Below are 14,838 nucleotides of genomic sequence, written 5' to 3'. Positions count from 1 at the left end.
GCGCATACTAAGCGCATTCCGTTATCTTTTATTATGCGCGCTGCCCAGGAATGGAATTTCCTGCTGTAGCGACTGTGTTTCCGAGCACATACAATCCGAATATCTTTAGTGTATGACTGAATAGGCATCGTCTGAGCGAGCTCGTTCCATCGTAGACCCTATCTCTGCTCTAGGACGAGGTATTGGTCATAATCAAATCCATTTACTAAAAGGGAAATCTACAATTATTGTGATTTCCATGTTTTGTGAAGAAATAAATGGTGGCAGCCTACACAAATGTCTGCCATTTTACTGATAATAGCTTGATAGTATTACAGATGCTTCAGCTATTCTACACAAGATGGCGTTACGTGTACTTTACGAGATTTTAATCGCTATGTTCTATTTTTTGCAGCTATTTAACACTAGATTATGGTATTCTTAAGCAGCTACTTAGCTGCGTAGGGGCAGAGAACAAATAAGTAATGAGAACGGACACTCTCCGCCCCGCACATTGACGGTCACATTGATTCGCGTTAGAATTGTCGCTATGTTGCCGCTCTGACCACGTAACGTAAATAGTACGAGCAAGTGATGGGTAACCCTGCCACTTCACGCACACATTCGCGCGTGTGCAGATAGCGCCTTGCTGTATGTAGTAGGTAAATAATTTTCGACCGTTGTATGGAGTGTCCGGGGTGTGGTAGGGGGCAAAGTTCATATCTTAATTTTGAATTGATGGGTGCAATTCACTAGGTCAATTTAAAAACAGCGCTCTGTAAGCTTATTTATTTCGCTTATTCATTAAATTTAGATTTAATTTTTTGTTTTTAGTCGTAACATTGTTTATTGAGTTCTTTGTCGAGTTTTATAATTTATCTTTACATTAAATTTGTATTGAATTGATATTCAATTATTTTTTGTGAAAATACTCTACTAGTTTGTTATAATTATTAGTGGCTAAAAAGTCGTTGGAAACCAAATACAAAGATCCGATAAACAAGCACATAGAAAAATTCGTGAAGTCCGCTGGTTCCTTCCGTGGCTTAGTTGGCATAGCGTCTGGCACGGTTTATTAGAAGACGTCGGTTCGAATCCGGCCGGACCTAAGGATTTTTTTCTAAGTGTTCGATCTTTCTATTAATTATCTTTCGATTTTTTAAACAAAAACACTGTCACACTTCGCTTGTCAGTATTTGTTCAGTGTATCATTGTTGTATCTATGTAATGGATAGATTAGTAATGTTTACTTCTTATTAAATTTTGTATACTACAGAGTCGATGTTTAAATGAGCAGCGCCCTCTCGCGGATCATTTTTCGTTCGTATTAGATAACTGAATCAGCCTATGAAACAGTTTTGAATAGGAATATGCTTTGTTTTATTTGTACTGAAATTTCTTATCGAGGGATACATAATTATGTATATGATTTGCCTTCCTTTTACATAACACCCTGTAGTTATGTTAGTGGTAAAATAGCGTCATAATTATGGCCCCAATTACGTGGGACAAATACGACAATCTACGATTGACATAATAAAGAAATAGAGCCCAAATTAGAAATAAAAAAAAGTTTAGTAATTAAGAATAAATGCCATCAGTACGGTGTAGGATAATGGATCATTTAGGTACGAACGAAGATGTCGTGCGGTGTCCCACAGGGGTGGGTGCTAGCTCCTGTGGAACATCGAATACGACTGGGTGCTGCGGGGAGATCTCCGGGAGCCAACTGCTACGCAGGTGACACGTTGGTGAAGGTGCGGGGTGAGATTAAAATAATTGAGATTATTGATTAATTCGAATAATTGAGTTGTAAGTAAGTAGTTATTAAACATATTATATTCACTCTAAAAAATCTGCATTGTAAGTGATATCTATATGTAAGCTTGTAGCTTTGACTATCTCTTGTTTTGCCTAGTCTGGCTAACATTTAAAAAAATATTGTTTGTGGATGTTAAGAAATAGCATTGACTTATTCGAAATATGTGTAATGGATGCCTGCACTGGGTAGTATTGGTTGGTACACACAATAGGTATTGTGATGACAATATGACAGATGCGTTGTAAAAAAAAAAAATTGCCGTTACATTTTATAAGGCGCGAATGGTAGCGAATTGTATCAATGTTTTGTAACAACGCACAGTTCTCAATTAAAACAGAAACAATAGTCTATAATAAGAAAAGACGCCAAAAACAATCGCATTTCAATTTAGAATTTAAATATAAAACTAAACTTAAAAAGGAATGGAACTATTTTTCCTTATTTAAATCGTGTATATTTATTTTTCAAGCAAACCGACGTTTCGGTCCCATTTACAAGTCCCATAGTCACGGTTGACACAACAACTTAAAAAAAGAACCGGAAAAATAGTTTCATTTCCTATGTGTAACAATCGCGAAAACCTAAGAACTCGATATAAACTTAAAAATACTATTTAAATTATATACAAAAGAGATTTATAGCGACTGCTGTGATTCGCTACACCTAACGTAGGTACGTTTTCTGTTATATAACACTAGGAAAAAGATAAACGATATGACAAACATGAATGATCTAGCTTTCCATTTAGTGCTAAAAATGTATAATCGCTTCAGCTCTGCAGTGTACGTGATTTAAAAAATACGAAAAATTCAGACGTCGAAACAGCTAGATTGGTTTATTTCAGATACTTTCAGAGTTTAATAACATAGGTACCGCATATTGCTCTGGGATAAAGCCGCCGATATTAACAGAATCTTTGTTCTGTAGAAACGTGCGGTTAGGGCAATTTACAATCTGGGTCCCAGAGTGTCTTTGAGAGATAAGTTTGGATACATTTTTACACTAACATCGCATTTACATTTATGAAAATGTTATTTATGTTAAGAAAAATATTAATTTTTTTAAGAAAAATAGTCGTAGATATAACATTAATATGAGGAAAAAATAAACTAGTCGTTCTTGACCATTTGACAGTCGCTTTCATAAAGTCTCAAATTCATTTAAAGGGCATTAATATTCAAAATTTGCAATTTACGTGGTTTAGAACTATAGTGAAATAAAAACTTCATATTAAAAGTTATTATATAGCTTCTGCGTGCCTCAATAATTGGTATATAAATCCGTGGTAATGACCCGTTTAGCTCTTGCAGGTAGTCTCGATTTAAGTTGTTTAAATTAAATCGTATAATAAATTAGTAGCCATTTAGATTGTTATTTGGCACAAGTTGTGTGTGTGTTGTTGTATTAGGGTCTGTCTGTTTGGCTGTCACAACAATGACCACTTCATCGGTCACGAGGTTGAGCAGTTTAGATTTAACATGATGAGGCTTTGATTCCCGGTGGACTTTTAAAATTGGTCTTTGTGAGGGTGTACTTGAAGAAAACCGCAGATGTGTATGTAATAGTTAATTGTTTATTTCCAAATGAACAACTGTTACAAGAACACTATTACCACAGTTACGAGGTAAGAGTTACAATGCGTTGTAATGGTGAACCTTTTACTTTTGTGAGAATAATTTAAACAGTGAATTTACAGGTGTTTCCAATGGTCCACCAATGTTATCTATATTCAAATTGTTGTTATCGATTATGGAAATTGGTTTTAAGCTTCCAGCTTTATCAACAGAATTGAGAGACTCAGCTGCAAGCGACGATGAAAGATTCTCAATTATTTTAGGACCGATTTCAGTAACGGGGGTAGCATTAGCGCCATCGACCAATGCTGAGATTCCGGAGTTAGCAGTGCACCTTCCAATCTTCAGGACGATTCTGGCTGTGCCGATTCCAGCATTAACGAGGCCTGTACCGGCGCAAAATTCTAAAGATGCTGGGAGCGTTGTTAAGAGTAAGTTCAGCCGACCTATCTGTGAACAAAATCCTTAATCAGTAGGTAATCATGATTGCGCCAAAGGCGAGTTCTTTTTTATGATAACCTAAAAATAATGAACACGTTAAGGACAAAGTCATAATCATCGACAATATCCTATCGCAGTGCACTGCTGGACACAGGCCTCTTTCAATGCGCGCTATTTCGCCCGGTCCTCTGCTTGTCGCATCCGTCTGCTGCCAGCAGCCCTTCGCCAATCGTCACTCCATCTGGCAGTCTTACACTATCTTTGCCGAGCAGTGATTGTCCCCACTCAAGAACTCGCTTCTCTCATCGGTTATCGATTCTTTGAAAGATATGGCCAGCCCACTGCCACTTCAGTTTGCTTATTCTACCAGCTATGTCGACGGCCTTGGTTTTCTGTCGAAGAACCTCATTCCGTACTTTATTCTTCAGTGAAACTCCGAAGAGAGAACGTAAACGGTTGAAATTGTAAAGTCTGAAATGTTTCCCATTAAAACTGTCAACGATAAAAAAGATTTTTGAATCTTGAGCCCGTCCCAATCTCTGCTCAGAACAGGAATGGACAAATAAAGGAAATTAGAACTTCTGAAATCATCAGATTTGTTATAACGGCTGCGGTAGAAATCTTATAAACTCTAAAACTTACCAACAATCCACTTTGCGCCAACAACCCAGCTCCCTTCAATTCTGACTGCAAAGCAACATTTCCGAGGCAAGCCCCAGCCGTGAAAATATTACTTTGTTGTTCAGTGCAGTTTCTCAATTCTTCAAAAGCCTGGCTTGCAAAGGTGCGTAGTTTGTCAGCGTTATCAGATAATTTATTAAGGAGTTCACCGGCTTCTGATAAGCGGTCCTCGCTACACGCCGTGGCCTTTTGTAAAGCCTCTGAAAACATTTGTTCTGCTTCTTCCTGCTGAGCCTGTAAAACAATCAGACAATTCTTAAAAATGTACGGGAATACACCTTTCTTGGCTGTTGATAAAGGCTATGTGCTTTTTAAACATAGGTATTAGTCACCCTTTAAGTAAGAAAGTTGATGGGAAAGTATTTTTTTTTTGATACCAAATGACGGGATGAATACAAGTCGTGCGCCTGGAGATAAGCGACACGGCCTGCCCATAGTAAAAGTTCCACTTTAAACCGCAAATATCTGAGGGGCATTGTCACTGCGCCCTTCATCCTGAGACGTAAGTTGACAAGTCCCATGGGCCTGTAATTTCACTAGCACCTTTAAAACCGGAACACAGTAATAAGTAATGGTAAGGAGGCAGTACTTCCCTGGACGAATTCTTTCACAAGGAGTTCTACTGCTACTAAACTACTTACGGTGACACATGCCGATGCAGCTTCTCCAAGTGATTTGATTGCATTCTCGATTCTCTTTCTCAGTTCATTCAAACTATTCTCGAGTCTCTGCTGGCTTCGCTTGACCTCGGCTCTAAGTCCGTCCCCAAAAGTTTTGACAGCATCCTTCGCCTCCTGAGCTGCCTTGTTCAAATTTGCTATTAATTCTTCAACCAATTGTCTGTAAGTTAAGCAGTTAATTCAAAAACAAATTGCATGTTGAAACTAATGCTGCCATTGCATGGAAAATGAAAATAGGTAAAAGTTTGAAAATCTAGATTTTCGTTCAGTGACAATATTGGTTTAACGTTCGAAATAATAGGAATTTATTTATAAGCCAAATTTTTTTAAAAGGTCATTTTAAGTAACTAGTACTCTCTTCAATTACTTTACATAAAAATATGTGTTAACTGCAATGGTTAACTGTTACGAACTTGAAAAATTAAAAGTGTGTCTGTTCGTTGAGTGCGTAAAACTTACCTCGTATTGGTTAAAAAGCCGTCAGCTTGGCGTTTTTGACGTACCAGGGAGGTTTGCTCTAAGTAGGCAGGACTTGCGTATGCGCCGCAAATCTGTAATTCAAAGATTCAAAATTGTGTAAAATACTGTTTAGGATTACATAACCCATTAAGTTACTAAACTTGTCTATGTATATCTATTTAATATATACACCGAAACAAAGAACATGTTGTCAAAGGTGATAATGTAATTTGTTTCAAAGTTTACTTCCATTAGGCATAAAGCTTGCAGCAACACGCATTTTTAATTATATTGTGATTGATTCGGTCTACCTTGTAAGTCATGTTTATCCAACAATCCCTTACTTCCCGGCTTTTGCAATAATGTACTAATAAATATAGGCAACCATACATACTATTATCACAAACAAAACAGCTTTTAATCTTTGGGATATGTGGAAAATGCGTGTTTAATTTTTTTTTAATTCGGAACAACCGAAATTTTTATGAAAGGAAACGTTTTAGAAATACTAACTATAATTAAAATTTGAATAAAAAGAATAAGATTTCAAAAATAAAATATTGGAATCCTAGAATTTGTTGAACGCCACGAAGCCATTTTCTTTGACAACAGATCTAAGAGAATAGTCACAATAGAATGACAAGTGACCTTACCACAGCCAACAGCAATAGCCCAGTTAGCGATTTCATTTTATATAACACTTTAGAACTCGCACTGATCGAAAATCTGCCATTTTCTCAGAAAATCTTAGGGTTTTATAGTGCTCTATGTAAACACGATGCAATCATATGTATTCTCCAATATTACCTAGGTAAATAACATTATCTTATCGCTCTAATAAAGTACGCGAGACAAATACTATAATCATAATCACGGACATTGGTTTATAGAACTACTTAATGTACGACGAGCCGGTTTCATCAACATTTTGTCATACTGGCGGCGTTACCTCACTGGATGGCAATAGACACCTGTTGAACCAACCAAAACCCAGAGCGGTGGTAGCAGCATCTGTCTCTGAGTCATCAACCCAGCTCTTTAAATGAGCACAGCGTGTTGATTTAAATAGGAATGGAACCGATCGGGTAGTCTCGAAATCAGATGGGTTTCTGAGTGAGAAGATGAACCTGATTCCTACTATATCTTTCTAATTTGTGAGTTAAATCGACTATTGTTCCGATTTGAAATGTCAAGTTTCCGATCGGCCAGTTGTGAACCGCAATTATGCGCCTCGACTCGGAAGAGACGCAGTTTCCAATCGTGAGAGGCAATCTAAATCAAGCTGGAGAAGCAAGCTTTCTCCAACTAGGTAGCGCCGTTCTTAGGAGTATGAAAAGTCCTTAATTGTACCTGATTGGTGACGCTATAATAAAAAAAAATTAAAAGGACCTTCGATAGCTCGTGGGGAGCTGCGGGATAGATGAGCTCGCAAATAAAAGGGATGGAAGCCGTGCTACCACCAACCTTTATGTCCGAAACGTCGTAGAGCTCGTCTTCTATCACACACTTCACTTGCCGCCGATCACCAATAACGCCACCATGTAATATATTGCGTACGCGGCTCAATGCCGGGCGGAGAAGCGGGATATTTAATTTAATAAAATAATGCGATGTCGCGGATGCGGATTTTTCAGTTCGAATGTAACGTCACACACTTATTTTTTTAATTTTTTTTTATGTGGCTGTGGCGTAGCACGGATTAGGACGGGAAAGGTAAGGAGGTGCGAGCTCAGACAAACTATACCTGGCGTTACGACTGATTATGATACCCGAAGGCCGTGATCGGTACTTAGTTCCAAAATTTTTACTACGGAAACAGATGTGAAATATTGGAAAAAGAATCAACTGTGGGTGTATTAAATATATAGCTAATCGATCCCAATACGTAATTCCATAACCATGAAATAAAAAATAATTCGTAATTAATTTAGTCGACATAAGTTAAATTGAATGCGACTATAACAAAATAAGTATAATTTGACTGCGCTCGGTCAGACATTAGGCATACAAATATACTGAAAGCGTCATTGACCTACCAACAAAATCATTGTTGGTAGGTAGGTCAATGGAAGGCGCACAATATAGGCATATTAACTGCTAAATAATAAACTAACAATATTATAAATAATTTTATGCAACAATTAAAATTTTATAAAAAAAAATTGAAGCGACGTACATTATTTATTATATATATATTACATTTTGATATTGGTAAGTAGAGTAAATAATATTGTAATAATATTGAGTAAGTAATAAATAGTAAAATTTAATTTTAAATTCTTTTTTTGAAAACCGTTCTGAGAAAGCCAAATGTGAAATGTGTCATTCATCTACTTATTCCACGACAAAGCGGAGAAATAAAAATAAAAATCACATCTTATCACCTATGTATATTGGCTATTGCAAATTGTCAAATGCGCACTTATATTTTATATAAAAAAAGACCAGACTGTAAACGTACTATAATGCATGTACGCATTTTTTTTTGATTGCCCAATTGAACGCCATTTTCATAATTTCATAACTTCTTTCGAATGGAAGTGATAATATTTTTTCCAAAAGTTGTTGTTCCAAGAGTCGGTAATGAAAAACGCTAAGAAAATTTGTAAATTTTCAAATTAATTAACCGGTTTATAATAACAATGTATTAATATCAAACTTAAATTTAAAATATATATAACAAAATAGAATGACTCAATATCTCCAAAATCGCTGTGAGTTCGACGCGGTACAGTTATTTGAAACGACGTTCTTTTTTGATTTCTTGATTTGATGGCTTCCATTATTTTACTTGCAGAAGGAATCTATAAAATAAATAAAAAAGCAATATTATCAACTGAAATATATATCGAAAAACTTCCGGTTTGATGCAAAATGGGCGATTTCCTAGTTGCGTGTAAATTTCTGATTTTAGTCATAGACTTTTGCAGTCGACTGCACGAGTAATTCAGAATAACGTCATTGTACTATCGGTGCAAATATTAAATAAGTGTGTACTAGGAATAATCTAATACAGATTATACAAAGACGTGTACATTGTAAAACCGTTTACTGTACTTTGGAATTATTTTGCATAATGACTTCCTTTATGTTGTAGTAAAAGAGCGTTGTGGTGTGAAAAATTTAGTGATCTTGGGGAATACTTCCATGGTTTGGTCAAGTCGGACAACTGCTTTCGGAATAAAAAAGGGCACAACTGTCGTATAAAGTACGCATAGTTGTGCCTTTTTTCGTTACGCACATTATAGTTAATGTAAATTAGGATCGAACTTCATTTAGGCACTTTTGCGAGACTATTCTCCTAAACTATAATATCCAAAATTTTGGCAAAATGAGACCAAGAATAATTAAAACATCTTACTAATTTCCTTTGTAACACTTTTCGTCTCTCAGGTATCTATATTCAGGTGAAATGTAGTAAGAGAGCCTTGTGGTGTGAAAGATTTTTAATAACAATAGAGCTTGTTGTGAATGAGTTTATCCAGGGAAGTATTGCTACCTAACCTTTTTTAATAATACCAAGCGACGGGACGAACAAGTCGTGCACCTGGTGGTAAGCAACTGGCTTGTCCATAACAGTTGCAGTGCCACTCAGAGCTTTAAATCGCAAAGATCTGAGGAGCACTAATACCACGCCCGTCACCCTTAGGTATAAGATGACAAGTCCCATGTGCCCGTAATTTCATCAGCACCCTCACCTCAGAAATAGGTAAGGTCGCAGTACTTCCCTGGACGAACTCTTTCACAAGGAAGTCCACTGCTACCCGGAAAGTCTTAACATTTACAAGTCCACACTGGTTTGTCTGGAGCATACCAGATAGAGTTTCATGGTGTCGGCCTATCCAAGTGGAAAACAGAGGTGGTGTGTATTTGTTTACTGTTCTGGGTAAAAGTACAGTGATGTTAATATTTAAGAATATTAATGTTGGACCCTGTTTAAGAGTTCGTGGTATGCGTAATAAACTGCTCTAAATTTTTTTGTTACTTTTTTAGTAACCGCTGGACTGTTGTTCGTAACATTTATAATGTCAGTTCATTTCACATTTCGTGGAATTACATCTATTTGCCAAGTTTTATTGAAGTCGGTTACCGGAAAGTGCCCGAAACCGGATTCATCCCGTAGTTTGCCACCCTTAGAGGTGGAATATTTTCTTCAAATGTAGGTAAATGGGACCAATACAGAGGTACCCTCTTTCCAACAAAAAACGAATCATACAAATCAGTTCACATATCGCGTAACATACATACAAAAAAAACACAGTCGAATTCAGAACCTCCTCCTTTTTTGAAAATTAAAAATAACTTATTATAAGTTAATATACTGTAACTTGATTTAAATGTCTATAGAAATGATTATAACCGTAACTTTTTTCTTAGGTTCTCGCAATTGCTGAACGAGGATGCAAAAACCTAAGACGTTGGTTTTAAAAAAAAAACATTTTAGTTCCAAAACATTTCATTTCAAGTCTATAACTTTCTATCTCATCCATAATTCGATTGATCTAAAAATATGTCATAGCTCTTGGATAATTACGACTGTGATTTCTGCAAATATGCGTAGACAAAAACATATTTTTCTGAGTTATTTTCCTTATTCACAAACTAATAAGTCTTTTGCAAATTAACACTCTTTGCATAACATTTTATTGTACGAAATTTTTTACCGAAAATTCTAGAGATTTTTTTTTGCCGAAAAACAATAAATTTTGTAAGAGATTATTTGCATTAAGTATTATTTATTTACACTCGTTGATAGCTCTGTTGCAATGTGATACAAGAGTTGTATTGCCATAGGAGCTCAAGGCTCGGTTGTTTATTACCAAACCGTTGTCTTAAAACAAATATATTTATCATTGTTTCTACTTTCTGGACTTTAGCAGTTAATTGGAATACCTATCAATTTGTAAAGGGATTAGTAGACATCCTTGATCTAGATTCTCGTTATTTTCCACCTATTGATTCTTGGAATGCTTATGCCTAAGAGTTTATACAATCTCAAATGGCTTTGGTTGTTTCTGCATAACAGTCAAAGTGTTGAATCAATCAATCACTTTAGAAAAAAATTGTAAAATTGAGAGTAGAGTTGCCAGCGTATCGGTATTCTACAGGATATATCACGGAGAGTGTTGGAGTTGCATAATTTGATTCCGTCTTCCCCTGTCCATCATCGGAGGACTAAACGTGGAGCTCTACAGCGACTGCAATGCAACTGTTATGGAGAGGCATGTCGCTGACCACCAGATGCACGACTTGCTCGTCCCATCATTTAGAATTTTAATAATCTCAGTACAGAGTACTAAAAAAACCGACCTCAAAAGTACGTGGAATTACGTCTATTTGCTAAGTTGACACAGGAGATAATAAAAATCGGTTCTCACTACTCAAAGTATATTGAGAGAGAAAAACGCTTTGAATTGGAGAATAGCAAAACCAACTAAAAACCAACAAAAAAAAAAAAAACCACCCCTATGTTTTGGATATTCCTCGCATTCACACCAAGCGTTTCGCTTCCACATTTGTATGGCGAGCGGGAGTGGAATTCCCTGCCTGCAGACTTGTACCCCGAACACTGTAACTTGGACCTTTTCAAGGCGAGAGTGAATAGGCATTATTTAGGCGCGCTTGCTACATCCTCGACCTCGAAAAAAAGTACTTTGCATACCAATGATTTTTTAAATATCATCTGAACATTAACAGAACACCTTTATAGTTTACGTTATATATTCTTAAATGGCTTCAATTGCGTTTGTAAAAAAAATAAATTCTGAAATAAAGTCCCAAGCAAAACATTTCGACAGATTTCCAGAAGCAGTTTCACAAAGATTTCGACATAATTTGTAGCTCTTGTGATACAGTTTTGAAAGTCAAGGGTGCTGGTAACACTTTTTTATTTTATTTTGTAATTTTATTCTAGATACCTCTGGCAGCAATGCTAATTGTAATCTACGTACCCGTTCATTCCAGCTGGCTTGTATGCATCTCGTGGCTATATGCTTAATTCTGTATCTTTCTTTCATTCAACTCTTTTTTAATGCTAAAAGCATTATCCTAGGTTCCTGATTGCGTCCACTCAAGGAATTCGGACACCATCAGTAATTATGTTTAATGAATTATGTTTCGAATGATTAGTCTTTTAAGACTGCAAAAAAATGGTTTCAAGGCCAACGGTGTACATTTAGAGATTGTCAGCAAAGATTATAAGATGCATATAATAAAAGAGGAGAAAGAACGACACCTTGCGGGATTCCAGCAGAAATACCATAGAGGAGCAATCCTGAACTCTACATCTTTATAATCATTTTTAGTCAGTATCAGAACTCGAAATTAAAAAAAATATTGATTTTCTTTGATAATTATCATTGATATTCAGTACTTGTATTGCTAATTATATTTGTTGATGCAAACTTTTTAAGCATAGAGATATTTAAACTGCGTAGTAAAATTGATTTTTATTAGCTGGGTTTATTTTTTACTTTTACAGTATAGCCACAGCATCTGCATTATGAAAATATTTTAGCGCCTACACAAATGTAGATAGCAAAAATACCACAAAATCAAGTTATGTTTATTTTAAGGCAGGCGTTTGAATTTATTACGTAAAGCAAAATTATTAAACCCGTATTATTTATTACCTTAACACACTCTTTGTCATTTTTCATATCAACATGTTAAAATCCAGTGCTGGACATAGCTTTTTCTCCTTTGATACCTAGGTCGCATGGATATCTTGAACATGTAGGTAATCTATTAGTGTAGGAAAACGGAATTACCTAAATGTTGCCACTTGGCCAGACTTCATTACATAATACAAGGAAGGAAACATGTGATATCTTGTGCATAATTTTGTCAAGTCTTTTACAACTACACAAACCGATTTGTCGGCAATCAGCGTTCACTGTCTCGAGTCCAGTTGAGATTAGTTTCCTATACACGTAACGATTTTGTAACATAGTGTAACGTGTAACAGTAACTGAGGCATTATTATACATGACATGTGTATTGTGTAGTCAACTGCCAGATTGTCGTGACTTGACAATATTAGGTTGCATTACATTACTCAGAGACGAAATACGTGCTAAGAAGAAGTTACAAAAGCTTGTCAAATTGGGACAAATTTGCATTATGTATACTTTTGTTAATGGGCGTTGCGATATGCAGCGGTTGTATGTGTTAAAAGTAAGTAAAAATATTAGTGTAAAGTTATACTTAGTTCGAAGTATCTAAGTAAATTTTGTTAATGTGTTTTCCTGTTTTAAACTTAGTTACGGAAAAAGCTTTTAACGGGTGAATATAATCATGTAAGGAGTTAGTGTAAGTGCAATTTTACGATGGCGAACCTTACACATCGCAGAAAAACTAATTGTCACATATTATTTTGTTTTCTATGATACCAAATATATATGATATGTGCGTAAGATTTATCTTCGGACTTCGCAAGTTTGACCATGTTTCCCAGTTTCGCGCACAACTTAAATGGCTGCCCATCCACCGGCGTAGAGACCTTCATACACTTTTCCTTCTTTTCTCCACTTCATTCTATATTTTTACGTCTCTTTACCTAATAGAACGTTTTACTTTTCAATCTTTATACTATATATAATACTCTGTTACATATAATACTCTGTTTTGTATATTTCAATTATTATGCGAATTTAAAACTTCTAAATAGACTTAATAAAATAGATATTTTAATTATGAAATACTAAGCGAGTACGTACGTACTTACTAGTGGCTTAGAGTGGACATCCTAAAACCTACCCTTCGGTTAAAAAACCGACCTCAAAAGTTATTCATCCCCTAGTTTGCCACCTTTAGAGGTGGAATATTTTCTTGAAATTTAAATGGGACCACATCTGAGGTACCTTCTTGTTAACAAAATAGAATCATCACAATTGGTTCACAAATGGCGGAGTTATCGCGTAACATACATACAAAAAAAAACATACAGACGAATTGAGAACCTCCTCCCTTTTTTGAAGTCGGTTAAAAAGAGAAGTCAACCGACCGACGGGTCGGAGATAATTTCAACAGAACGGCAGTTGTGCAATATTCTATATGAATTAGTGCAGTAATATTGTGCCCACTAATGACTTAACCACAAAAACTGCTAACGAAAATACAGAAAATTACAGGAAATCACTGCAACAATTATGTCTAAAAATAAAAACTAGCACGCATTACAATTTGCCCGGCTATCTATGCAATAACAGATAGTATAAATACTATTAATTAAAGAACACACTTGCTATTTTTTTTATTAACCTATTACTCACTGCTGGGCAAAGGTCTCCCCTAAAATGCTCCATTGCTCCCTGTCTTTGGCGGTCTCCCACCACTCCCTCTCGAACCCCTCAAGATCGTCCCGTAAAAATGCAGCAAACCTATTTCTGCCGCCAAGCAGGAATGCGAACATTACTGCGTCCTGGTTTTAAAGAGTTATGCTCTAGCCACACAGAGACGGCCGCGGAAGCGTTCCGGGTGCAGGAATTTTTGTCGCGCGGCAGACGCTTCTGCCGCCGCCCCTGTGTGGCCTGAGCATAAGGTTTCTGTTGAAACTACAGGCAGGTGGGACTTGTTGACTTTATGTTTCCGGGTGACGACCGCACCGGTAGTGTCCCTCAAGCTCAGAGTGTCACTGCAACTGTTATAATGTGGCTATAATGAAGGCGTGTCGCTTACTATCTTGTTCGTCCCATCACTTGATAACATAAAAAATTACTTGCTCTTAGACAGCTGATGGGTTTGAGTCATTTAAAATTTCATCGCTATAATATTATAAATGGAAAGTTTGGCAGTTTGTTGTGCACCGCAGTTGATAGACAGATAGATAGTACATGACTTAAGTGACCATACGCCCCGCTTTGAGCGGGACAGTTCCGCTTTTAAGTTTTGTGTTCCGTTGTCCCCAAAAGACTTAAAAATATTCCGCTGTGACTAAACAGCCTTATCGCCAGTTTCTTTTAGATGTGCGTCCGATAGTTTTTGGCGGTGATGTTAGGTTTACGGCAGCTGCTGTGGAAATATATAAAGCTAGCCCATCAGCCCACACATTGGTTCTTTATTATTTTTGATCATTAAACATTCGTAACTGTTATAAACAAGTATTCTATTATTATTAACACAAAGATCGACCACTTAGAAAAAATCCTTCGGAAAGGAAAAATCCAGCCGGATTCGAACCGACGACGTCACCTAGCAAACC

The 14,838-nt window shown here is 36.4% G+C and overlaps 1 protein-coding gene across 1 annotated transcript; it reads right to left on the bottom strand.

Annotated features, from left to right (window-relative positions):
- Positions 1–3,335: 3,335 nt before the first annotated feature.
- LOC113231853 lies at positions 3,336–6,340 on the bottom strand. Its single transcript, XM_026466389.1, has 5 exons — positions 6,290–6,340; positions 5,637–5,728; positions 5,139–5,337; positions 4,459–4,731; positions 3,336–3,825 (listed from the first exon to the last, which is right to left on the bottom strand). The coding sequence occupies exons 1-5, from the start codon at positions 6,323–6,325 to the stop codon at positions 3,460–3,462; spliced, it is 966 nt and encodes a 321-aa protein (XP_026322174.1). The 5' UTR covers positions 6,326–6,340; the 3' UTR covers positions 3,336–3,459.
- Positions 6,341–14,838: the final 8,498 nt, after the last annotated feature.

This window comes from Hyposmocoma kahamanoa, unplaced genomic scaffold (genome assembly GCF_003589595.1).
Source record: "Hyposmocoma kahamanoa isolate Upper Pololo Valley unplaced genomic scaffold, ASM358959v1 66, whole genome shotgun sequence".
NCBI lineage: Eukaryota > Metazoa > Arthropoda > Insecta > Lepidoptera > Cosmopterigidae > Hyposmocoma > Hyposmocoma kahamanoa.
Note: the sequence above shows the minus strand (reverse complement) of the source record. Positions and strands in the feature narration are given on the sequence as shown.

Excerpts from the sequence above, each read along its gene's own strand:
- LOC113231853 (XM_026466389.1), bottom strand. The coding sequence starts at position 6,325 with ATGAAATCGCTAACTGGGCTATTGCTGTTGGCTGTG. Across the intron at positions 5,729-6,289 it reads GGCTATTGCTGTTGGCTGTG|ATTTGCGGCGCATACGCAAG; the intron begins GTAAGGTCACTT and ends TTTGAATTACAG. Across the intron at positions 5,338-5,636 it reads GGCTTTTTAACCAATACGAG|ACAATTGGTTGAAGAATTAA; the intron begins GTAAGTTTTACG and ends CTTAACTTACAG.